Raw genomic sequence first — 27,326 nt, 5'->3', positions numbered from 1 at the left:
GGGGCAGAGCGGGGAGGGGGAGGGGCAGGAGGATCCCGGTGTCCGGCGGGTCCCGATCCCCATCCCGATCCCGGGGATGCGGCGGCGGCTGCTGTGGCTGCTCTGCGCCGCCGCCGCCGGCTGCTGCTGTTGGGGCCCCGCCATGGGCAAGACGCTCCGCGGCGGCTTCGCCAGCGCCGCCGCCCGCCTCGAGCCGTGGCGGCCCGTGGCGCGCTTCCAGTTCCACGGTGGGTGCCCCGAGGTCGGGGAGCGGGCGAGCGGCTGCGCCGTCCGGGAACGCGGCTGCGGGGGTGTGAGGAGCGGGGAGAGCGGCGGCTCACGGGGGAGCTGCGGGGCGGGGAACGGGGTCAGCCCCGCAGCTCCCCCTCCTTCCCTCCCTCCTTCCTGCACTCTCTCCACCGGGATGCTCAGCAGGTCCGATCCGCTGTTCCGGGCAGCTCGGCCAGCAGTGGAACCCGTCCGGAGCGTGACGGGGCTGTCCCGAAGCGCTGGAAGCGAGAGTTGGGAGCAGCCCCACGCTCTTTGTGACGGATGGAGAAGTTTCGCGCGTCCCCTCGTGTCCCGCAGCCTGGGGTGGGCACTCCCGTCCCAGTGTCCGGGAGAGCAGAGGCGTTTTAGCTGTGACACGCATCCCTCCTTTCCTCCCGGGACCCCGCCGAGCGGCAGCGATGCCAGCGCTGCAGGTGGCTGTGCCCCATCGCCGGGTGCTCCTGGTGTCACCACGCGTCGGGATGTAAAGTCTCACCTGGTTATTCCCAATGGCTTTTCTTTCCTGTGTTACTGACTCCTTGTTAGTAATAATTCCTGACTGTTAGCTAAGAGGCCTGGCAGCAAGCTGGGATCCTGTTGGAATGGCCACTCCAGAAGGCTGGAAACTACTCTCCTTTCTACAGAAGTTTTACTCTGCAGAAGGAAGCGTACGAAAGCATGATGAGTGCCATGTACGGTCAGCATGCTTTTCCTGGATGCTCAGCATTTCCGTAGCTTAGGCTGTTTTCTTTCCCACTGAGCCTCACGGCAGCAAGAGTTTTGCAGAATACTTAAAAATCAAATGGGACAAAGGAAAACATAAGCCAGATGGAGTTGGAGTGTGACCTTCCAGCACTGAATGAGAGATGATAGATGGGGTGGAGATAGCTTGTGGAGTGACTTGAAAGCAGTTAATTATCACTGTCCTAGAAGATAATTGTAGAAGTACTCTAAATAGATCTAAAGGGAAAAAAACTGTACTGCTTAAATCTGAGGAAAGACTGTTAATATTAAAGATGAGTTGTGTAAGTGTTCAGATATAATTCTGTAAATTGATGTTGCGTATTTGCTTAGAAATACTCCTCTTTTTGCATGAATACCAACATGAAGCTTTTTTTTAAATAGTTCAAAATTTTAGGCAAACTGTAGTTCATACAATGTTTTACAGATACCAGGAGATCACCTTATCTGAGGTTTTATTGCAGGACCACTGTCTTGCAGCTGGCTGTGAACAGCAAACCATCCCTATCTGAAGCTAGTACTAGTCTGTTGACTCAAATCTAGCTCATGCCAAGGTTAGGGGGAAAGAAGATTACTCTTACAGATAAACATTCAAAGCTTGCTTAAACTTGAATGGAGTTTGTGCTCTTGCAGTACCAATTGATTTTTCTTCTACATTAAATTCTACCTTTTAATTTAGGATACCCTTATGTTAAAGAAGTCTATGGCAATATATGAAAGAATTTATCAAAATAAATTTGAGGATTGTAGAATTACTCAGACAAGATAAATTGTGCCAAATGAGCTAGTTCTAAAATAAGTGAAATATTTCTGTGTGTCTAGGTGCAGCCTATAGTGACAGGAGAAGGAGTGGTGGTTTCAAACTGAAAGAGAGTAGGTTTAGATTAGACATTAGGGAAAAAATCTTTACTGTGAGGGTGGTGAGGCACTGGAACAGGTTGTCCAGAGAAGTTGTGGATGCCCCATCCCTGAAATGTTTAAGGCCAGATTGGATGAAGCTTTGAGCAACCTCGTCTAGTGGAAAGTGTCCCTGTCCGTGGCAGGGGAAATGGAAACTAAATCATCTTTTAAGTCCCTTCTAACCTAGACCATTCTGCCATTCTGTGATTCTGTATGTAGATTGACACATTAGAGAACACTTTTGAAGTTTGATTTTCTTTGTATCAATTTGACATCTGTCATCTCTGCAATTAAGTATTTTAGCTCTAATCCATCCATAACATGAAAGTCCATTTACATAAGTTCTTCTGGTATTTCTCTTAAGCTCTCTTAAGAGCTACCCCATGATGCTTGTAATCATGCCACAAAGGTCATAAAATACTAGACTTTGAACCAATTATTGAGGCTACTGAGACACTGTCTTTAACCTGAGAAAATAAAATTTGGGGTGGGAGGAAGGAAAAAAGAAAAAGGTATCTGGAAGTCTGTTTAAAAAAAAAAAAGAGGGGGAAGGGGAGGCAAAGCAAGGCTTTTGTAGCAGAGAAGGTTAATGACATTTGGGTTATGTTGAAGGTTTGTTTAAGTACCATCACAGGGAATCATGCATGCGGTGTTTTGTTAATGAGATGTATAGAAATTGTTCCTGAAAGTCCATAAATACTTTTATTAGGAAGTAGTGGTAAAAATTTAAGAAATTATGTGAAGCTGTAGTGTGGCTACTTATAAAAAATCTATGCCACACTGTTTGCTTGTAACTGACATCAAGGCAGAGTAGTTGATTTTATTTTTTCAATATCAAGGTGATCGTGCTGTTCTGTGTGTCAGAATCAAGAATGTGGCAGTAGCTGTGACAAAAGCAGCTAGACTCCACCTCTTTCAAGCACAGGAATGGCAGAAGCTGCAGAACAATATCCAGGATCACAGCTGTACAGGGAAGTTCTCTAAAGCTCAGCTGACAAGTAAGTTGCTACATTTTTCCCCCTATAAATTAAATTACTGGTCTATTTAGAACCCTGTTGAGTTATCTATGTGTTTAGAATATTAATTTCAGTGAATTTTTGCATCAACTAGGACTTTGGCCTTCTGCAATTAAAGAATACTACAAGGAAATAAAATCGCTTTGTTTGCATCACTTCAGAAGACTTTGTTTTCAAGCTGTGATTTAGTATACTGCTGGAAAATTAAATCCTCAACAAATAATGAATTTAATGCAAACAGCCAAACTTTATGACCAGTTCTCACCTCATGCTCTCACTTGTTCGCAACTCAGAAAGGGTACACGTTTGGCTGAAGTTTTCATTTAGTCATTCAGTACAGAGATTTTTCTTTAACTATACTTGGAGTAAAACTCTGTCTTTTTGGTTTTTTAATCTCAAATTTTCTCTTAAAAAAGATTGTCGTGAGTATATGAAAGAGTTTACAGAGAAGACCATTTTCCTATGAAACTGAAGAACTTGAGAATCTAAATGTTTGGGACAATCAAATATATTGTTTGAATTGTAACTTTTATTGCAGTGGACTGAAAAAAAAACTAGAGGCAAACTGCTGGAATCTGCTGCAGTTACCCCTAAACTTCTGAAGTGAATGCTTGTAAGGTGGGAGTATGTATCCCAAGTACAAAGTAAAAGGGTAATTTTGTACCTGCAAACCTTCTCTTAAACTACCTCATAATAAGTTTTTCTTTTCTGCAAAAATTAATCTGCATTATATTGCCTTCCTTTATAACTTGCCTCTATTATAACTCAATGTTCTTTCACCCCTTAATTTTGTAATTTAATATTCATCACTGAATCTCACATTCAAATGTTTTTAATATTTCAGCTGAGAATTATACCAGTATACAATATGTAGATTGTCTTTTTGTCTCTCATTTACAAAGGAACATTTCTGATTTGTCAGGAGGCTTCTGTTCTCCAGTTCCATGGAAATGGCATTTTCAAAGCTGAGAAAACAAAAATAAAATTATATTTTCATGATAGCACAAACCTGTCACACTTTGATGTATAAAACATGTTAGAAAATTTTTAATACAGTATCAAAGATGAGCTAATCAGGATACAGCTTAACGAGTACCCACCTAAATGTGAAAGAACAATAAAACACTGAAGCATTAAGTTATGTAACTAGAAGACAGACTGAAATAATAACTTTTGCACTATTTGTTAATCGTAATAGTACCAAACTTAATTAAAGCATAAATATTCCTCTAAGAAATTAAATTAATATTAGAAGCTTCATTCAAATGTCTTAAGTGACTGCAGCTTCTCTTTTAAATACGTTTCCTCTGTGCAGCCAGAATCCCTAGAGTAACAGATTGATCTCCTATAACATTGTCATAGTGAAATCTTATACAGATGTCACTTCTAAGGATGTAGTTTCCTTACACTTGACGAGAGCTGCACAGAAATGCTGCTAAAATAACTAGCAGTTGGTCCATCATTCCTCACTGTCCCAGCAGTGCACTCGCTGTTTTCTGCTGTATTTAAGGAGTTGTATGACCACAGGGTGAGCTGGATCTGTTTGCTGAAGTTGGGCAAAATCGATTACACATTTGTTTTATCTTACTTCATTTCCTCTGAGTTAGCTTGTAGATTTGATGGAAAACTGATTAAACACACTCTGTGTGATCCTTAGTCTCGACGCAAGTAACACGGTGTCAGAACTCAGCTGAGAGCTGAAATGGAAAGTAAAGCCACTCCTGTCAGCCACTGTTTGCCTTTCATTTGAATTAAGCACCACATGAAATCCTGGTTTGTGTGTTGTCCAAGCTTGTACTTCATGATAATTATTGCAAAGAAACAAATAGAATGATTCTTTCTGGATTCTAGTGTTGATCAGTTCATACCTTCAGAAAACAGAAAATAACTTCTTGTAGTTGAAACAGGTTTATTTGAATTACATAAATGTTTTTCACAGGTAGGCTTCAAATTAGAAATTAGTTCTAAATTTTGTCTACAAAATATTTAGGGAAAATGAGCTTGTTAGAGGATTGTTTTGTATGTATGTTTGTGGCTTTTTCATTTAGAAAAACCTTTCATAAAAAAAACTTGGTTTGTAGGGTTTTTGATGAAATTTTTCTCTTTCTTCATCCCTAGCCATTGTTATCCTAAATTATTAAGGTGAATTCATCTACAGTCCAGCCATGATATTGTTATTTCTCCTACAGAGATGACTTTCATTTATGGTTTTGCTGATTAGCACTCCAGTTCGCTAATCAGTGTAACAGTACTTAAAATTCATGCAGTTTCACCCAAACATAAAGAACCACAGGTTTCATCTGCATCAAGAGTTTGTTTCAGAAAGATTGTGCTTCCTTAACTGTTGCTCTTAGGAAAAATAGTGGCAAGACCAGTGAGCAGATGAAACATTAGTCTGTTACACAGTTACTTTTAAATGTAATCTGATTGAAATACACAGTTTTATTTGGCAATGGTTTCATCCCTTAACTGTCAATTGAAATTTAGTATATTACAATTTGGGAAAGGTGCTGTGAAATATGCTACCTTGCACCTTTAAAACATGCATGCTGTTGTTTACAGAGCTCACATGCAGGTGTTCCTATCCGGTGCTCTAAATCTCTTTGAAAACAGAGTAGAGTAAATTTCACAAAGGTACGTTTCATGCTGCAGAAGTATCTGTTGGGCAGTACAGAATAGCTAATCCTATCACTACTGTTCTGGAGGGTGTAAGTGTGCTAAGCATAGGAGACACAGTTTGCAGTTACTGACTTCTGGCAGAAGAGAGCCCTCCCAGCAAAGGTAAAAGCTGAGAGGTGGAATGCGGTATGTACCCTCACCAACTCTTGCCTGCACCTGTTTGAAACAAAAGATGAAATTGGAGGTCTGGTCTCTGGTGTTATGGCTAGCTTTCAAGATTGTTTTCTATTGCATGTAGTTTACATTGTACATGATGTTGTGGATTTAAGTTTTATCTTCATTCAAAGATGAGTCTTATAAAAGCAAACTAATCAGGTATGTACTTTTGTTTCTTTGTTTTCTTCCAAAGTGACTGTGAACCACACAGAGCAAAATCTGACAGTGTCCCAGATTCCTTATCCGGAAACATGGTATGTGTTTTATGTAGACAAGTTTACCTGCGAGGAGAATTATTCTGAATCCGAGGATATTCAGTTTGAAATGATCTTACTAAACCCAGATGCAGAAGGGAATCCATTAGATCACTTTAGCGCAGGGGAATCGGGTAAGATTTTTTTTCTTAAAATTAGATTTGTAAGTTAAGGGTCTGATCACTCAAATCAGTACTTACTATGCTTGGAAGAGTATGGGGAATGGATAGCAGAGTCTCTTGTATTTCATATTCTGCATTCTTGTGGAGAGTAAACTTCATTTTCTATCAGTACAGAAAAATCCTTTCCTTTCTCGAGACTGACTTTCCGAAACTTACCTAAATGGAAGTATGTACATACAAGGAAAGTTAGCGTTAACATCTTTGCTGGTCGGTATTTTTGCCATCTAGAAATTCTAATCTTCCACTTCAGTGTGAATTTAATCCCTGATTTTAATGAATTAATGTAATAACTGTATGAAACTTGATTCTGTGCAACACGAGTACATGCACGATAAAACATTTTGTCAGTACAATTCCAGTTCAGTGTTTAGATTTTCCTGTCTTAGTCACAGGCTGTAGATTAGATTTGTCACTCCTGATTTTGTTTTATTTAAGAAATGCAATTTTATATCTTTACATGTCCACAGAAAAATTACTTGAAGTGACTTGAGACAGCAGATAAAGATAAAATTTTATGCTTTGGATAATCCACCCTAATGCTTTGTTGCAGTGTGTAGCATCACTGCTTTGGGAGGCCTCATCAATGTGTCACTGACCTGGGTCTGTTGTGAGAGAAAGGCCCTATAGGCTTAGTCTGCCTTCTTATACAGATAGAACCTACATACCCAGAATGAGCCTAATTGCTATGCTCAGAATCAGATGCCCTGCTGTCATTTGTGGTCTCAAGAGGATATAGAGGGAACAAAAGGGAGCTCCCTTTTTGAAAGGAAGAAAATATTCATGGAAACATTTAGCAGAATCTGTAAGAAAGTAGCACATTAATCATCTGTTTTTCAAGGCTTATAATTGGACTTAACCTCTGTCTTTAATTTCTTATTCTATAAACCTAGCTGGCAGTTTTAATTTTATGAATTTGGTGTTCAGAAGTGAATTCTAAGTTAATTTAATTTTTCTCAAAAAGTAGTAATAGCGTTCTTTTGCTAAATCAAGGGGAAAAGCAGCAATAAGACATCATGTGGCACTTTAAAGTGGTGTACAGACCTTCTAGAGAGGCATCTGAGCTCTGTACTAATTTTGTAAGAAGACTGAGCACTTGGAAGCAGAACTCTAAACAGCTTACACTCTGAGGTGTGTAAATTTGCTGGATGCAAAGATCTAACAAGTAGGAAGCAAGGTGAACTGCATATGCCATGTCTTCCACATTTGCAGAAGAACACCTCTGTTTATTTGGAATTAAAACCTGCATCATTGCCATGAATCCTCAAGTTACGTGCATGTCTGCTTTCAAAGAACTGAGGAGAATCTCATCTCTCTCTCATTTTTAATGTTTTTTGTGCATCTTTGAGAAATAATCTTTGTCATTTTTCCATAGAAACTTAGAACATGAGGGTATCAGAGAGAAGATCCAGCTTCATTTCTTGCTTCTTTCATGCAGGCAACTGAAAATTACATAGTTAAATATGGTTTTAGTTAGGTCATCCTTCACTTTAGTTACTTTAATCTGTGGCCTGACAAAGGAGATCTGAAAATTAAATGGACTGTAAGGAAAGCATAGGAAAGAACTTAAGATTGTCACCTTGTGGTTAAGATGTTTGCCTTGAGAGATGAGGAGGCCTGACTTCTGATCCCTGGCAAATAATCTTTTATCATTTTATACGATAGGGTTTTTGTTACGTATGATGTGGTATTGGTGTAATCTGGGATTTCTAAAGGCAGCTGAACAGGTAGACAGCATTCTGAAGATCTTTGAAGTTAGGGAATTTTAAATTAAGGTATATATGTTTTATTTTCTCTGTCAATTCTAGGTTCATTGAAAGTCAGGAAACTTAGAGAAGACAAATTGAAAATTACGCTTCTGTATTTTTTATAGTTGGTTTTCAATGCTGTTTTCTCCTAACTCCTTTTGGTCTCAAGCCAATAATCCACACTCTGTCTGTGGTTGGAAGAAGCTTTCTATCATAAATGTTTAGTGTTTATTAAAAGCTAGTTGATTTTCCTAGAGAGTTTTCCATGTGTACTCACTCATCATGGTGAGAAACAACTTTTCCTTCTGAATCCTTGCTAACTTCAGTGGGTGTCTTCTGAAGCAGAAATATAAAGAGCGAAAGAAAGAAAAAGTGACTTGATCTAAACCACATATTTTTGTCATTCATAAATCATGCTTTTTTATTGGTGTACAAGAGAAGCAGAGTGGCCCTGAATTTTTTTAAGAGTCTTTATGAAGTTGTGTTCTTTCCTCCCGTTTCACTGTATGTGTGTCCAAAATGTTTCATTTTAGCCATAGAAATTATTGTGCAAGCAACTATTTAGAACTCATCCAGTTCTAATGTGTTTCAGCTTAGATATTGAAATATGTATACATTATATTAAATGTATACATATATATGTATGTATATACATTATATTGAAATGTGTATACACATATACAAATGTGTATACATTATATGTGTATTGCTCTTCCCAATCTCTGGGTGAAACTGGTTGAAAGTTTTTAGCAGACTTATTTTGCTGCTGGAGAAAAAAACATTTTTTGGAATCTGATTCTGTGGGCACCACTAGGTTTCAGGGAAGGTTGGAAAAGGAAAACAGAAGTTTTCTGTGAGGAATGTTTATTTACCTGGTTTTGCCTGTAGCTCACTGGCTTTGATCCTTTGGGAGCTCATGATGGGTTGCAAAGCTTATGGACAATAAAAAAGATTTCCAGGATCCAGGTCTTAAGGGAAGCATTTTACCAGGCTACTGCTAGATTGAAAATTAGAGGAGTTCGATTTTATAAATAATCTAAAAAATTTGGGAATTTTTTTTAGATTAATGCAAAAAAATTCTCGCTAAGGACTAGTTATTGTTTTCTATTATACGAGTTATTTTTCTTTATCTAAAACTTTTGAGGCTTAGTCAGCTGTGCTTCTTGAACTACTTTATGCAGAGGAAGAGTGACACCCAGTGGTTAAAAAGATTAAATAGAAGTCTGTTCTGGGTTTCCTTTATCTCAGATTGTGCCTTTACAAATGGAAACAAACAAAAGAGCTAAAATTGAGTCCTTTAATAAGTGTGTTTCTGACTGTTTAAATGGGCTACAATTATCTTCTGTGTATCAAGAAACTGTATTCCACTTTATCCTATTTCCGTAATTGCTGCAAGCCTTTCCTACGCTCCGAAAAGGTATTGTTGAATAAAAAACACTTTGTCAGATTAAACAATAATCAGCTCTCTGTAAAAAAGACACCGACTGTCTTGGATAAAATTGACTAGGATTTAGACGTTTTAACTGTACTGCCGCTTTTGGATGATAGTTACTAAGTATTATCCAATGATTATATATATAAAAAACCTATCTATTTTGGTTCAGTTGTTTTCTGCTAGTATAAATGTTTCTTTAGAAAAACTAAGCTGTATTTCTTCTTTTTCACAGGATTACATGAATTCTTTTTCCTGCTTGTCCTAGCATACTTCATAACTGCTTGCATATATGCACAATCCCTATGGCAGACAATTAAGAAGCGTGGACCTATGCATGCTGTGTTAAAGGTGTTGACAATTGCATTACTGTTGCAGGCTGGTTCGGCTTTTGCCAACTACCTGCATTTTTCAAGGTATTGTTGCTTATTTTTGCTTTCAGTCTTAGACTTGAAGAACAATGTGTTGTAAAGATCAGTACATGGTCTTGCCTGTGATGATTGTGACAAAACATAAGACTGACCTTTGAACTGCATCATTGCCTAAATGTACTTTTAAGAGAAAACATGCATTTAAGACACATTCACTTAAAAATACAACCTTTTTATTCTTTTATCAGTTATTCTAAAGATGGGATAGGAGTTCCTTTTATGGGAAGTCTGGCAGAATGTGAGTATGCTTGTCTACTGTTTCTTGCATATTCCTACACATGAATCTGCGTAATACATTAGCAAATGCTGTTATTAGGCTGTATTATGATCTTGGACCATATCAGTGGATTTCTAATACAAAATACTAAAAATTGCTTTGCTCTTCCAAAAGAAAAAGCTTTGGTTTTTAGATATTTACAGTAACTGAATTTGAAGTTGTACAATTGGGATGTTTAGGATTTTTCAAAGGATTTTCTTATCTCAAGATTCCTTCATATAAACACTTCATACATACATGCCTGTCATGAGTAAATGTTTCAGTACATGGAAGGGTTTTATGGAGTTTGCATGATTTAGAGAGGCAAACTGTTTAGGAAACTTAGTCAAATTTTATCGAGTGTGTCATTTCACTAACAAATTAACAATTATTGTAATGAAAAAGTGTTTTACAGCATGAATTACATGATTAGCATGATGCAGAAAACACTTGTGTAAAGATTTGGTGCTAAAAAAGCATTTTTCTTCACTGTATAGATATTCTGAGACCTCACTGGAACTAAATTCCTATAATATCCCTTTCCAAAATGCACTAACTTATTCCTGTTGGATTCTTCAGTATTAAATATTGTTGTTGGGTAGTTTGGCATTTTTTCCTGTAGCTCAAACTTGAAGCATTGGGGATTCTTTCTAAGCAAATGCATTGCCTTTTGATTGATTTGAAGCACCCAAAGAAAGTAATACTTTGATCGTGAGATAGTGTTGGCAAGTAACAGCCTATATGGAAAAATATTTCCCTTTGTAGAGTTCATTCAGAAGCCTGCAGTTGGAATTAACAGCCTCTTGATGGCACTTGGTACCACAGTAACTGCCTCTTTCTTGTTTTAACCATTTGAGTTAGCAGCTCCTTGCAACCTCTCCAGCAACTGTATTAATAAACTTTGCCTCTCATCTCATGAAATGAAATTAAATGGAGAATATGGAGGTAGGGATAATTCCTCCCCAGTGTTAACTATCCAGCCAGAACTTCAGAGAAGATAGCTACATGTTAGATTTTCTGTGTATGTGTTGTAGTCAAGAGCCCATTTTTATTTGGATAACGCAAAGATTATAATGAACGAAACAATATTTTTGAATCAATAACTGAATTTCTAAAATTCAGTTAAGAAAGTTTTCCTTTCCTACTGTCTTTAAGGTTTGTAGTTTCCAAAACAGTAAAAGGGCAGAAGTGATAGAAAGGGGGAAAGCTTCAGTGGCAGTTACAATTCAGAAGAATAACTGATGGGAAGTAGTATAGTTTGAAGGTGCTACCATGTTTCCTGTATCACAACAGAAATCAGAGTTAAAAATAAATGTTAAAATTTCTATTAAGTGCAGCGGAGCCAGAATGGCTTTTTAAAAGCCTGTTCAGATACTATTCTTTTCCTAATATGATTTAGTCTTTACCGTGTATGATCCTCAGCCTAATTTATTGCCTAAGCAAATCACATAAATGACAGAAATAATGCTGGCATTCAGAAGCATTGCAAATAGTGGTCTTCTTTTGGTAAGAATGAAATGTGAAAAGTCAAAGACTATTATTATGCCTGTTGAATAGCCAAAAGAGATTGATTGTGATGAAATTGGACAGTTATGGAATCAGCTCAATAACATATGACTTTACACTGACACTGGATATCATGGGATTATTGTAATTTTTTAAATTTTTTTCATCCTTGTTACTTCCGAGTAAGGTGTATGAGGTGTCAAAGATTAAAGCTGATACTGAATTTTTGTCTTACACAATTTTGGCTGTGAATCCACTTGAATTGTTGCCACACTGAAGCAGAGCAATATATATATTCAAGATGTGATTGAAAGATGATGTCGGGCTATAACTTATAGGGCAGGTTATCTTAAGGAGTGACAGAAAATAAAATGCTTCCTAGTACATCCAGATTTGTTCAGTCATTTCTCTAGTTTGGATTTGTGACACTGGTTTGGCTTATCTTGGGTTCACGTAACAATTCTTTTTCTAGTGAGAGAGGAAATAACCATGATGATTTTACCCAAATCAGTGCTCGTTAATTTTATTAAAGAATGATCAAATTTGTATTTACTAGAAGCTCTTGATACATCTTAAACAACAAAGGTGACTGAATACATTAAGAAGCATTTAAGCATATAAACTGTGAGAATACCAAACATATCCAGGAATTACATGTTGAAGTCTGTTTTATATCCGTATCTTGCTAGTATTGCTGAATGTCAGGGAAATATTGCAGCTGATCTTCATCGTATCCCTTGTATCCATATTAATCTCTGTACAGTGGCAGCATTTTCTGTGCTGGTATTTTTAGTAAATGTGGAAGTACATTTATCTTTTTTAGTACAGTCCAGTTGTATAAAAATAGAACTATGCTTTTTTTGTGACAGAAATACTACTCTTGTACCTGCTAGTCTAAGTGAAAATTACAAATAAGGAACAAATTCAATTGAACTAAAATATTAATTAAACAAAACAGAAAGCATCGTTGTGTGTAGAGCCCCATCTCTAGTTTCTGAACTGAATTTACAATTTACATAGTGTAAGAACCAATAATTTTTGTATGTCTATTCTGTGCCAGTAAAATGAGTCAGATCCCAACACCAGCTTGTAAATGGTTTGATAAGTTTCGATCAAAAACTAAAGCTAACAATCACCCAGAAAGAAATCTTTAGGTTTTTCTACTGTCGGTAGTACTACAGTGAGGCTAACAACTGAAGGCTTTAATATATTCTAGCTTGAAGTTTTCTTTATTCAGATACAGTTTCATACAGCTTCAAACACAGGTTTGAGACACTGATTAAGAATGTAACTTTGGGAACAATTAACACATACTCCATAAACCGAGGTAAAAATGGACATAGCAAAATGAAGCAAAGATGCTTTGCATTTAATAAAATGAAATACAGGCAAGTTGTTGCTCTAAATGAAGTTTGTGTTAGGGCTTTTCATTATATTTTCCCCTTTAAGTGTTTCAGAGTGGAATTTGTCCTAAATATTTGTGCTTTCTTTTGCAAGTTACTACATCCTTAAGACAAAGTACAATTAAAGTACAATGAAACTATCTGATTTTTGAACAGAAGATCTTCAGAGCAAGGAAAGGAGTTCATTTCATCATGTTTCATATTTGCAGTATGATTAACATACATATGATTTTAGTTCTTTAGCATTTATAAGTCTGTTTATGTAGATGGACTCCTGAGCCCAGACTACTTTGACACAGGAGTGGGATTTGGAAGGTTGTGGCACTGTGCCCATCTTCTTGCAGAACTGCAGCATAACTGGAGGAAGGCTGATAGTGATCTGTTTGGTAACTGGAAACTCCACAAAAATCCACATTTTGTGGCAAAACAGCCACAGCTAGTCAAACTATCATCAAAATTATGACTAAAGGCGATACAGAGGCGTAAGCGTCCATCCTTCGTTTGTGTGTACCAGAAAGTTCCTCTTTGCTCTAGGAAAAAGAACTTTATTTTTATTGTGACTCTATTCATTTTTCTTTTGTTTTCAATAGTGTGTGACATAGTCTCACAGATACAAATGCTGTATTTATTATTGAGTCTATGTATGGGTTGGACAATAGGCAGAATGAAGAAATCTCATGGCAGACCTCTTCAGTGGGATTCCAGTCCAACGTCTACTGGCATTGCTGTAGTAGTTGTTGTTACACAGGTTTGTATTTTGTATTCATTCTTATACTGAAATATACAGCTGCTATTAAGTATGACAGAACTGTGAACCAAATAATTTCAATATTTTAATTCTATGAAGGAGGGAGTATCAAGACTGGAAAAAAGCCCACAGCATAATGTGCACCCAGTACGTCTAATAGGTAACACCACCTTCTCTTTACTTTAGCAATTTAAGGTGTAGCTCCACAGTATGTTTTTGTTCAGCAGTAAAACCACTTAAGAAGTTCCCACAGGTTTCCAAACTGCTGTTTGTGCCAATTGTTTGTAGCATTATACTGTGAACCAGATCAGTGGAATGATCTAGACTAGGAAAAAAGAAAAAAGATATTTCAGCGCAGTCATTTTACTGATCTGATGTGTAATGTGGTCCTATAAATAGTTGTAATCAGTACAACTGAGGCATTGTGAACTGTATTATGGGGGGTGACAACCAGCAGCATGAGCAGAAAGACAAGGAAAGCTGATGTAAGAAAGCCTTTCTGTCACCAAAAAAATGAAAATCCTCAGTGCTTTCCTTTTGGAACCACTGAAATAGAATGTCTAATGGTCCTTTCAATCAATATAAGGGAAATCTTGAAAGGTTCATGAGCAGGATTGGTCTTGCAAATATACAAATGGTCTGACACATAATTTCATTCAAATATTTTCCATTAGTATAAATTAGAAAGTCAAGTAAACCAGTAACTTAAAAGTAAATTATAATGGAGATTTCAACCCTGGTGGTGCCTTTTGTAAACAAATTTTTTTAAATCACATCATAAAGACAGGAGAATCTGAAAGCCATTGAGAAAGAGAAGAGCAGGGAGAAACTGGAGACGGTAATGAGGAAGAGATTATACTGAAGATTTTGTGCCATTTGGGTAGTATCTGTAATTAGTGTGGCTTCCAAACTAAATCAGTGGACTGCTAAAACATTAAGAGTAGCTGGGAGCTGACATTTCGTGCTAATTAAGAATATAAACCAAAGGCTATTAAGGTCAATGGGACTGTTGGAATTTAAAGATAGGTTCATTCCACCTTACTTTGACACCCATCTAGCACCAGAAATTTTACATACTGGTAGTAAAGGAGACTTCTAAAGTATTTAATTTTATTAATGCCTCTGCACTTGTGCTTGCATATGGGTGTGTTAGTACTCTGCCACTTGAGACTGGAAAGTTTTTGTTGTTGTTCCCTGTTACTAGACATAGAAAGGACACTCAGTATAATCAGCTTAATCTTTTTTTGTTTGTTACTTATGGTAAAAATTGGGGCAGATATCATACATATATGCTGTTTCCCCCAAGACTGACCCATTACACATTTGTGTTGACTCTTGGAGCAGCACTGGAGCATTAGCACAAAGTTGGCTATCTTACTTTTCACCATAAGGCATAGCTCTACCACATCTCCTCCTGGTAACATTGGGAATGTCAGGTTTGGCAGGAGTTTTGTAGGAACAGAGTATGGATATCGGAATATGTCACTGCCTGTGTGGTTTTGCACCCCTATCTCAGTGTCCACTGTCTCTAGCAAAAGTTCCCTGACACGAAGAGTATCCCTGTCCCTTCTGGATAGGATATTTTCCATCTCATGGTTCAGTACATGTAAAATACACCTTCTGGCAGACTTGTTCTCCTTAATACAAAGAGAAGCTGTTGAGCTCAGGGGAGCAGGATTTAGACTATCACCTCTATCAAAGGTGGTGATCTTTAGACTTCAGTCTCTGGATTAATCAGTTGTTCACTGGTCTATCTAGATTGACACAAGAGTTTGGCCTGCTGTAATCAATCAATGGGCACTTTTAATGACTAAAAACCTAGAATAACCTCTTTCCTGTTCTGATCTTTCCCAGAGATTCTTATGGGAGAGCCATCTTCCTCCTATGCCAGAGTTTGGAGAGACTTATGTGGATAATCAGAGATGTTCTGAGGACTTGTTGTGAACGCTGCTGGAAACCATGTGCATTACCTTAATGCAGCAGATAGAGATTTCACCGTGTTAGTTTTATTGATGTTCTACTGTACCTGTCCTCATCTCATCTTCAGGGAAGTCAAGCAAGTGGACAGCCTGGGAAAACATGTTATTCTTCAGCCTAACTGCAGTTTTGACTGGCAAACTGTCTGATCCTATTTGCCTGCTACTAGTTCAAATTACTCAGCCAAATTTCAGGATTTTTTCTCCTCTTTGTACTGATGCTATGAATTTTTAATTTTTATTCTTTCAGAAGCACTAGTAATTTCCCAGGCTATGTTTACAGGCTACCATCAGTGTGGGGTGGACACAACCTCCTAGTAGCGAATCTGTTGTGCTCTTTGCGGCTACAAGGAAGGAGGGACAAGTCTGCCACTCAGCATCTCCCTTTGCCTTAACTTGTTCTTTATTTCAGCTGCAGAACACAAGATTCCCAGGCTGCTGTGCATTCATTCATTAAAGATTTCACTCTGCTACTGGGGCACAAACCTTGTTCAGAGCTTCACTGATGGCAGGCCCTTCATGTCACATAGACCTGAGTAGTTTCAGCTTTCAGGGCTGATCACAGAGGAGGCAATGATTCTAGAAAGATAGCTGATTGCTCTGAACCTGACCAGAATGACATAGAACCTTACTGCATTAGATGCCACACTTTAGGTACACCCTAAAGGTGTGCTCAGAATGAGCTCTACCTCTGATCTTAGCTCTAAATTTTTTTTTTATTGTACTGGCATTGCATGGCATCAGATACCTGAGTACTAAGTATGGTTAAAAACAGCTAGTTAATCCACTTTGCTTTGCTGCTAGTTTTAATCTCCATTTTGCTTCCCCCTTGCCTCTGAACGATGATCTGTCCCATGAGAACCTGCCTTTGCTGGAGATTGATATGTTATCTTGGCTTGTCATACAGTCAGTGTTGGCGTAGCAAAAGGAAGGAGGAGTTCTACCATAATTGTTTCCTCATGACAAAAAGGAAGAGTGTCTGGTTCTTCGTCGTATGGATGTGGAGGTTCAGCTTGTATATCTGGAAAATCAGGATGATGACCATGGCCATCACTCTTCTAGTATTCGAAGAGGAAGGTCAATACTGGACAGTGATTGGTGTCCACTGTGAACCAAGATAGGTCAGGAGTATGTGCAGGTGAAGTCAGGCATTCTGAATAGTGTATTATATAAACAAGGAGATGATCATTCTCTTTTACCTTATGAGGAAGCAGTTGTGACTTTAATGTCAGATGTAGCTGGTGTGAGTCAGCTCTTTAACTACCTGTCTCATCCAGTTCTTTTGTCTACAGCCTAAGCACAGTTGTTCTTCTGGATAACAATTAGAATTTTGCCCCCTGATTTCTTCTCAGAGCTCAAACACAGTTCTACTCACTGCCAACAAAAAATATGTCTCTGATACCTACTTCAGCAGGTTGGTGTCTGGGTGTTTTTCAGCTTGTTCCCAATATTGCAACTGAGTTGATAGTTGCCTTGCTGTGATCAAGGTGAGGGACTTCAGGGCTTATTGACCTTAATTTCTTAACTAAATTTCAATTTTTTTTTTTTAATTTTCTCAACTAGAGAGATTTTTACTTCAGGATCGTGCTAGCGTACAAAAGCCCTTCCTTCATTGAGAACAGACTGCCTAATCCATTTTTACCTAGAAACTCTCCATAGCACAGATTTCTCTTTTATAGGATCCTGGCAAATGAGAATAGTCCTGGCTCATAGTAAGAGCAATGACAGATTCATGTTGTCCATGTTTACACTGTGTTGCACTGACAGTTCCATCTCTACCTCTAATGCCTCTGCCTTCTGCCTATTTTGGAATAATCTAATGAAGCTGAAGGAAACTGGACTTCTGTGATCTTACATTGCTGTCACCATACACAGCCTTTGATCAACTGATGTTGTGCTGTTTACGCTCTTTAAAGGACTAGTCCAGAGCATACCCTGCTGTCAGACACTATTTTCCTATGAGGATTTGGGCTTTGTTCTCATAATTCCTTTACTCCAGCTCTTTGTCATCTTCTCATGAAAGTGGCTTCCTTCATTGCTGTTACTATTGGTGTATATTAAGGAAAATTTAGACCTTTGTGAGCTCTGGTTTTTAAGGTTAGGTAGATCCCAAGGATAGCTTAAAGTTTCTTTTTAGAACAGTATCACAGTTCCATCTCCATCAGCGAATATGATTTCCCCCCAGATGCTTGCTTGAGTCAGGAAGATTCTATATGTAGGTTGAGGGGTTTTTTATTTTCTTAAGCAGAATAAGTACAGTCCAGGGAAGTTAAATACTTGGCAGTTCTCAAGTGTAAATATCAAAAGGCAAAATGCTTACAAGACTGCAGTGATTCTGTAACTGGTAGAACTCTTGTTTGTTGTCTGAACATGTTCTAACTGGACTGTAATAACTTCTGTGATAGGAATTCATCAATTTCATGCCAAAACTAGTGCTATAGACACAATGTTAGCAGACACTGCTGTATCTCAGGGATTGGGGAGCAATGTAGTCTTGTTTCAGTCTTAATCCTTGACAGAATTCTCAGTCAAGTAATTTGATCATTTGAAGATGTTTGCTTGAAGTTACTCTATTTTGAGCATTATGGTGGGAAGATTTGAAGCCTATTGGTCAGATTGTTTGCTAGTAATCAGCTGTGTTGAAGATGTGCACACTTTACATCTGTCCCTCTTCCATCCTTCTTCTAGTTTTCATCCAGGTAGTTGAGGAGTGACTGAAACAACAGCAGCTGTGCTTGCTGTGTCATGGCCTAGGTAAGGGAGGGGAAAAGCATGAGAGTACCTCTGAGGATATTCTAAGCGATAATTATTCTAATACTTGACTGATGAGGCTCAAGGACATCCACTTTTGAAAGGCACAGGTGGATTACACACTTTTTAAAAATTTAATATCAGTAACCTTTTTGTCTTTATGTAGTTAATGTAGTGAGAAAACCTTTGAATGTGTTGAGAAAGGAATCTGACTAATTTATGTTTCTAAATTGAACCATACAATGTCTGCTTCTGAAGGCCTTGAGAGCTACTTCACTCATAAATCAAATTTGCCTACCTTTCTTCAGAAAGCCTGCTTTATTAGGCACCTGAAGCCTCAGTGCAAGTTAGATGTGTGCAGTAGGTGGACTGGATTCCAGTGTATATTCAAGTTTTAAAATGCCATTCAGCTGCTACATAATGCTGTGAGAGTCTAAACTTTATGTGTATTCTAATTTATAATGTTAGCATTCCTAAAATCTTTAAAAGGTGTTCTTCAGCAAGACATCTTTTTTAATGCAAGTAGGCGCCTGCCTTCTTCCAACTAAGATTCAGAAACTAGGCACTTGTTAGTCTGTTTTTCCTTGGAGAATATCAATATTCTTTCTCAGAGTGCTCCTACAAAATTGGATTCTGCAGTAAATGGATACAACACTGGGAGTTAAGGAGGATTACTATCTTTTGTGTAGTTATCTTTTGGGTAGAGTGTTGTCCAGATGGTAGAACAGCATTTGGAACCTGTGACACTCCCTTTCCTAGACCCTAACAGGTTTCTGAGCCAGTTGCTTGCAGAGCCAGGCTCGCTCACAGTTTCTGACCTAGCTGATGTTGAATTCTTTTCTCCACAATGGCACAACTTCAATAGAAGGGGTGGAGAGTGGCCCACCCAAGAACAGCCTATAGCCTGGCAGTTGCGGCACTCTCCAAGGAGGTGGGAGATGTGAATTGGATATCCTTTAGGCAAAGAAAGGAATTGTGGGAGATCCAAGTTCAACCTGGGTGAATGCTTGAGCCTTTAGGCTATTGTATAAAAGGGGCAGCAGCACCACCCTCTTACTTCCCCATCTTTGAAAAGAAAAGTGAATCCTGTTAGGATTTTGAAAGAAAAGGCGTAGTCGCCTGCCTTTGAAACAAGCTTTACAGGTTGTGGATCACAAGTGGAAGGAGACACCTCCCTGTAGCTCTGTGAAATCATTTCAGTGGTCTTCCTGCAGAGTAGGCCGAGTGTTTAACGAGGTGATTATTCCAGATCTTCTAAGGTGCCACATTGCTTCTATCCAAATTACAGGAAACTTTAACTTGTCGAACTTTCTAAAAGTTACAGAATTCAAGAAGTGAGACTGTTCCTGCCAGTTACAGCTGGAGTAATAGGTTATGCCAAAAAGCAGTTCAGGCTGGGGAGTTTTTTTGGTGTGTAGCATGGCCGTCTCTAACAAGCAGAGTGGAGCATGACCAGATAACTTAATCTGTGATGGGAAGGTTATTTAAAATTTAGTGTAACCTTGTTTACTCTAAGTTTACTTTGCTGTCGTTCTTTTCCAGAGCTTTTTGTTAATTTGGGAGCAGTTTGAAGATACAAATCACCACAGCTACCACTCGCACCATGGTTTAGCAAGCGGACTGCTTATTGGCCTCAGAGTTTGTCTGGCTTTGTCACTGGCTGCTGGTCTTTACCAGATTATCACAGTGGAGAGAAGCACGCTGAAAAGGGAGTTCTACATCACCTTTGCCAAAGTACGGGTTACATCAGGGAAACTGATCCCTTCTTCTATAAATATAATTGTGGCATGCAGTTGACTGAAGCACTAAACTCTTTTCCTCCATAAGACAGTTAATGTTCAAGTGTCTGATTTGATTACATTGCACTCTGTCATCACAGTCTGAGTAGTCATTTTAACTTGACAAGGAGTATAGAGCTTTCTGAAACAGAAATCCCACCTTTCATTGTGTGGTTTTCATTCTGTTGATTGAAAATTAAACAATGGGTTCATAAAATAGAAATGTAAATGTAGTTCCTGTAACTGTCATCTCTTTCTTCTAAACTGGCATGTAGTCATTTTACAACTTATACTCATCTTCTTTTTCAGGCCTGCATTCTCTGGTTTTTGTGCCACCCATGTCTTGCAACCATTGCTGTAATATTCAGAGAATATCAAAGAGAAAAGGTATGTACAGGCAAGATAAAAGAGATGGAATTTGAATACTAGTTGTTCTTCATGTTTAGTGTTTGTTAGCAAACTCATGCTCTTAGGCTGTTAATCTTATGACCCCAAAGCAACTTGAAAAGTCTTAGTCACACAACTCTCATTGATGCTAATATGAGTCATATTTTACAAAGGCATACAGGGTTCGAATCATCTAAGGGTAATCATTTCTAGGTTAAGGGAGGGAAAAGGGGAGATTATTAAGTCAAAGGAAAATGTGGAGGGGGTGTTTTGTTTTATTGTTTGCTTGTTTACTTTTAATTAAAAACACCTTGAGGATTCTTTTTACAAAGGTAGTAGAAAGATAAATCAGAGGATTTTTTTTTTGTTTGTTTTTGCTTTTTAGTCTTCCTGCTGTAAAAGCTTTATGTGGCTAAATAGGTCAGGGAACCTGTAGCTGAACTGCATTCTTTAGATCAAGAAGTCTATGTAAATATGTTATTTGGTTTGTAAGCTCTAAACAGTTAAAAACAAAGGTAGACTCTCTGAGTTTCTCAGTTGCTTAAACATATTGAGAATTAGGGAACTACATGTGTGGAGCTTGCCATGTTCAGATGAAGTGCACTGCTATTCTCAGGTGATTGACTACCTCATTCCAGGGTAGGGTTTGCTTCTTTTCTTTATGCTTATAACCATCTGTGCATTTGTATGCAAATATATTCAGAAATTGAGCTTTTATTTTTGTAAAGGATATGTAAGGGAAAGAAAAAGGTTCCACCAAAAATATGTAGTAAATTAAATACTACATTTAATTTTTAAAAAAAAACTATGCAGAAAAAAATTACTCCTCTAAAGTTACTAATGAAGAGACTTTTTGTTGTTGCTTGATGAAAGCCTCCTGAGGACAGGAGGACGATCTCTAGAGGTAGGATCAGGAAATGAATGTTTTTGCACTATTTTGAGCTTACTGAAGGGAGAATACAATTGCTCTGCTCTTGCATTTGAGCAAGTTTAACAATCGTGTGCAGCTGCAGTTCCTGCACTATGATAATTTAGCCGTGTTTGCTTCTTTAAATGCACTTCAATACAATACACAAATGCACAATCAATAAATACTCTAATTACTTAATAAAAACATGTATTTTAAAAGACTCTCTCTACATAAACTGAAGACTTTTTTTTCCCTCAGAAACATTAATGCATTTAATAAATACTGCCGTGCACTGCTTTTACTGATGAAGAGACAATAGAGGTCTGGCTAAGTGAGATTGATAAATCACTATCCTCAAAGCTCCATGATTGTGCTAGTACAAAGTGTTTTCAGGCTTTCTTGGCGGTTTTTTCCCCACTCTGTTTGTTGTAAGAATAGAATATCTAAACATCACCTCTGCTTGTGAAACTGCATGGGTGGTGAATTGCAAGTCTGAAATTCCCCAGAACAGAGACTGCCAGAAGGGTTATGTGACTTGCCCAGGGCTATCTGCTGATTTAAAAACACCCAGGTGTGAGAGTCTGAATTCTGCACTTGAGGTACATGTTCAAATCTTTTGTAACTGCAGCAGTATTAAAACGTCTAAAGTTAAACACTCACACAGTATGCTGATAGAAATTTATTGTGCGTTCTTTGGTGAGAGTTTTTTTTTTCACCTTTTCTTTTTCTCTCTTTTTTTGTCTCTAGATTATTACCATAGGTGTTATCCTCTGTCAGTGCATCTCCATGGTTATCCTCTACAGACTTTTTCTATCTCATAGTCTATATTGGGAGGTATCTTCACTGTCATCAGTGACATTGCCACTAACAGTATCCTCCGGACATAAAAATCGACATCACTTCTGAGATGTTTAGGAAGAATACGTTATGTTATAAATGTGCAATAATGACTTAAGTATACAGGTATTTTTGTCACATGTGTGTGATACATTGGTTTCACTGGAAAACTGAGTGATAATATCAGACCTTTAGTCTGACAAGGTTGCGAGGTTAATCTATTAAAAGTGTTGGGGAGTGTAAAAATCTGTAATTTTAATAGTTTTATAAATACTGTTTATTGGTAACGTCTGGTGCTGAGCTGTATCACAGAAGAGTACCATGAATCTTTTCCATTCACAGACACCAAAAACGCCCATACTTTGTATCAATACTAGGTTTGAAGGTCTTACAAAATGCAGTTCTTAAAACATCTACATGCTCAAACAAGTTTGAAATAGGCCGGTTGTGAAATTGGTGTGATGCATAACGATGAGTACAAGGGTTTTTTTATTTTCATGCTTTAGAGAAAATGCATTTTATGTATCAGTATAAAAGATGGGGAAACAAAAGAGGGAGAATCCTCTAGAAAACACATGTAAAATGTTCACAACTGACTGCAAGAAACTTTATTATTGGTGTAAAAGAAAAGCCTTTTTTGCAACAAATGTTCATACTGGTTAAAATTCTAATGGGAATATAAATAGGGTTTATATCTGCCTCTTTTTTTTTTAAATCAATGTAACTAAAAATTTCATCCAGTAATGCAGGTTTAAACAGTTTTTGAGGCTTAGAAGACATAGCAACATAAAGGTAATTAAAACAGCAGGCTTGCATCTTTTAAAGAAAAAAAAAGGCAAAGAAAATGGAATGGGTGATGTGGTACTAGAATTTTAATCCTGATATAATTCATTTCTGTTACATTGAGGATTCAATCATAATTAAGCCATATACACAGATTAAATTAACAGAAGCATTTCAAATAAATGTTGGTTTCAGTCATCAACTACCCATGAATTCCTGCCCAAGGATACTTAATCAGGATTAAATTTTCTATGAATAATTGAAAAACAAAATACTCACTGGATTTGTTATAATCCATGTTGGCACTGGGTTCTAAGTAGTTGCCATCTTCCATCCATTGTAATAAAGCCATACTACTTTGTGATGCCCTAGCATTCAGAAAGCCAGTGTAAATATATACTTTATTGAAGTGCCTATTTATTGAGTATGATTAAATCATGCTGACATTTTTTTCTTCATAATAAGAACATACCTATTGCCATTGTGAGTGAATTCTTTTTTTCTATTTAGTTAATATTTGTCAAATTTTAGACTTCATACATGTGTATTTCTTCACCAAATGGATTTTATTTTCTAGTAAATGAGGATTTGCTTTTTCTTAATGGTGTGTATTTAATTATGTCTCTGTGAAAACACAGGTTCTAGCTTTAAAATAGCCCTAACTTTTCCATTCATGTTTGCCTTAGTTGTGAGCATAGTTGAAACATAAGTCTGTTCCATTTTAGTTTAGAGGGAAAACTAGACATTTGCCTTTGACTAAGGCAAAATGGCAACATGACAAAGTTGCTCATTAAATCATCTCCTTTCTTATTGTTTGTAATTCAGATCAAGAATGGCAGGTTGAGGCTGGAAAAGATGAGATATTATGATTTCACACAATCTTCAGAATGATTAAAAGATTATTACATTCCTCTGATAACCACACAAAAATATTATTGGTTAAAACTTCAGTCTTTATTTCCCTGCTTATCTCTGTACTTTTCATCTTCTCAAGAAAAAAGCATCCTGTTTTTGATAAGTCTCCAGTAATGCAAGTAGAAGAGTTCTATCTGTCTTCATGTATAAGACTTGAAATTTACACATAAAATAGAATTTTCTGATAGACAGAAGTACTACTTTACAGTTTGTGATCCATCATGATAAAAGTTTTAATCTATGCAGAAAAACCTCTGTGTGACTTTCAGAAGAGGCACTCCATTTGTTTTATTCTCCAGAAGTACTTTCTTACTTCCTGTAGTTCCTCTGGCTTCAGTTAGTCAGTATTATGAAACCATTTACCTTAATTTCTCCTTATAAATATACCCTACAACAATTCATAATTAATTAGTGTAAGTAAGAAACATAAGGTGTTGTCTCTTAAATCTTGCCCAGATTGCCCCATAAGTCAACAGGTAACATTAGCTTCTTAGTTTGGCATTGAATTCAGTTATTTGAAAATAAATTTTAATTTTGCTATTACTGTAACTAGGAATTAAGTATCACTTTCTCATGGTAAGTGGTACAAAGGACATGCATTTCTGCCCAGATCTATTAGCAGTCTTTAAAAACCAACACTCACCAACCTTATGTTGTTAAATAACTATTGTGTACTGTAGCAGTACATCATCATGACTGCAGTGATATTCAAGACATCAGTTAATTCAGGGGGGAGAGTCTTCAAGTATGACTAGTGACAAACTTACAGGTACATACTTACCTGTACTCTAGATTGTAGCTTACTGCCTCTGGATCATGCCAGAAGAGTGGTTCAGGTATGTGAAAGCCTCTCTCTTCTTTCTAGCTTGCATCTCCTGTGAGACCAGCTGATAAGACCGTGGTGTTTTTGTGCTTATCCACGCTGTTACCCATTCTATCAATTTGGTTTCATCTTGAAAAAAAGCTTCCAGCCATCTTTCAGTTTTCTTCAATCCACACATCCTGACTTGAAAGCTTTTCTTCTAAAATGTGCTTTCTGTCACAAAAAAAAAAAAAAAAAAAAAAAAAAAAAAAAAAAAATCCGTTTTCTGTCACAAACTGGGGCTTTTTGGTACACCTGTGCCAGCTCTGCGTTAGGTGACAGCAGTGGACAGAAGCACTCTTCTGGTACAGCTGTAGCCCCACTGTGTACGTGGTGCAGGTTTGGGCCCACTGAAAGCTGCTGCACACCTGGGGAATTCTCAGGGAGAGCTACACCAGCTCCAGGCTCCCTGCCGCCTTACCACTACAAGAGGCTGGAGCAGGGTCCCTCTGAAGGTAACACTTCTGTTGCTGGCCATGATGAGCAGCGCTGTCGAGTTGAGGTCAAAGGACGACGTTTTGAGAGTTTCTGTGCATTGTGCGGTTCTGGTTTAAATACAGTTGGGCATACAGTGTCTGCTAATTCTATTGCCCACACATTTTGGTGCTCAGAAAAGGTGAATGTGTATTGACATGACTGCAAACTGAAGTTGTTTGTGCTCTGAAGAAATCCGCTTCTATGTGCAAGAGGGCATCGCCTGGCCAGCCATCACTTTTTCTGCTGGCACAGATGTCAGTTTGCGTCAGTTATGATTTATTGGTTGGGAGGGAGGATCCCAGTTCAGGAGACATGAGGGTGAGATCACCAGCTTGGTCTACAAGACCCCCCACAAGCTGTCAGGAGACATCATCCTGCATTGCTCCCACCCAGTGATGTGGAGGCTTGTGCAGTTCTAGGGCTCATCGCAAGTCACCTAAGCTACTTGCTCCTGTTCTGCATAGACGGTGTTTATTGTATATTTATTTAAAATGCTTCAGGTAGGAAAATGAATATTTACAATTAAATATATGTAAATGGAAGTGGAAAGGCTTGATTGGAAAAATATCAGGTTTCTAATACATATTACAATACCTAGACCTCCCACACACGACAAACATTTATAGCCAGAACATTTCTTTTAATGAATATTTCTTTCTGGTTCCTATGCCAATGGAAAGCCATGCAAGTATCAAAATGTTTTTGTTTGCATCTCAATCCTCTACAGAACTGGAAGAATGTTTTATTTGATTTGGCTCTAGTTTATTCTGTGCAATGTTCTGCCTCTAATTGATAGAATAAATGTTTTTTGGGCTGGCCAAGGCGAATGTTACGCTGTACCTTTTAACTTTTTGTGTGACTATGCAATTTACAAAGAGCAGGTGATCCTTGTGAATGTCAAACATTAAAAGAGAAAGTATTAAACTGTTCTTCAAAGGGTCCTTCTTTTCTAACTACAGTTAGATCGAACTGGGCTGTGATTTTCCAGTGAATCCGATTCCAGTTTAAGAAAAACCATTATTTTCTGCAAATCTATTTCCTGCCTTGCAAATTCTATGTCTCCCACTGCGCTCTGTCTCTGCCCTCCCCTCTCCCCCTCTCTCATACATATGATTTTGAGTGTAATGGGTGTCATTTCTCTCTGTATCTCTCCATCTGTTCCCACGATCAACACTCACAGTCCAGCCCCTACTTTGCATCTAGTATGTGTATTCTCTTTATCCTTGGCCTGTTTTGATTTCGCGCTTTTCCTGTCTCTCCTTTGCCCTCTCTACCATCTCTTTAGTCTCCCTAGCCATCAGAGACCTGAGGGTGTGGTTTGACATCGCAGCTAATTTGGACTAACTGTTAGCTGTCAAAAAAACCCAGTGTCCCTGTTCCCCTGGCTGCACATTGCTCTCGCTTCCATGGAACTGACACTGGCTGTCACCCAGCAGTTTGAGTGAGGAGTTGAGGAGTTAAACTGGTACAAAATTCAACCTTTAGCAGCAGTCAAAGAAAAAACAATTTAGTTCTCAGTGGTTTTAGCTCACCAAACCAGGTCATCAGGCTTTGATGAGTGCTGGCACTGCTGGGGATGGGGTAGAAGAGCACATTGAAGGCCTTGTAATTTCTCCATCTCTCTATTCTATATGTTTTCTGCTGCATTTTGCATGCTGAGGATTGGACTGACCCTTGCCCTCCACAGCTGTCTTACAACAGAAGTGTGTCATTGGGGCAGGGGAGTTCCAGCAAAAGGAAAACTGTTTGGCTGATTTAAAGTATTCTAAATTGAACATGGTCATTTGTGCCTTTGCAGCTTTAAAAAGGAGCCAGGGGGTGTCATGAGCAGCCTCTAGTTTGAGAAAGTATTTTTGAGGGAAGAAAACCGTGAAAACAGCCACAACTTGAGTGGGCGTCAGTTTTTTCAACAGATGAGAGCACTGCGGTAGAAGGCAACCAAGGAGGTCACA

At 38.0% G+C, this 27,326-nt stretch overlaps 1 protein-coding gene across 1 annotated transcript; it reads left to right on the top strand.

The window, feature by feature from the left end:
* Positions 1-14: 14 nt before the first annotated feature.
* Positions 15-26,303, top strand: GPR180 (G protein-coupled receptor 180). Its single transcript, XM_051779731.1, has 9 exons — positions 15-227; positions 2,730-2,888; positions 5,935-6,129; positions 9,590-9,770; positions 9,974-10,023; positions 13,541-13,698; positions 19,968-20,159; positions 20,513-20,590; positions 22,248-26,303. Exons 1-9 carry the CDS (start codon positions 77-79, stop codon positions 22,404-22,406), a joined length of 1,323 nt encoding a protein of 440 aa, XP_051635691.1. The 5' UTR covers positions 15-76; the 3' UTR covers positions 22,407-26,303.
* The last annotated feature ends 1,023 nt before the right edge of the window (positions 26,304-27,326 follow it).

This window comes from Manacus candei, unplaced genomic scaffold (assembly GCF_025592945.1).
Source record: "Manacus candei isolate 608988 ecotype Guabito, Panama unplaced genomic scaffold, ASM2559294v1 h1tg000014l, whole genome shotgun sequence".
In the NCBI taxonomy this organism is placed as follows: Eukaryota; Metazoa; Chordata; class Aves; order Passeriformes; family Pipridae; genus Manacus; species Manacus candei.
Note: the sequence above shows the minus strand (reverse complement) of the source record. Positions and strands in the feature narration are given on the sequence as shown.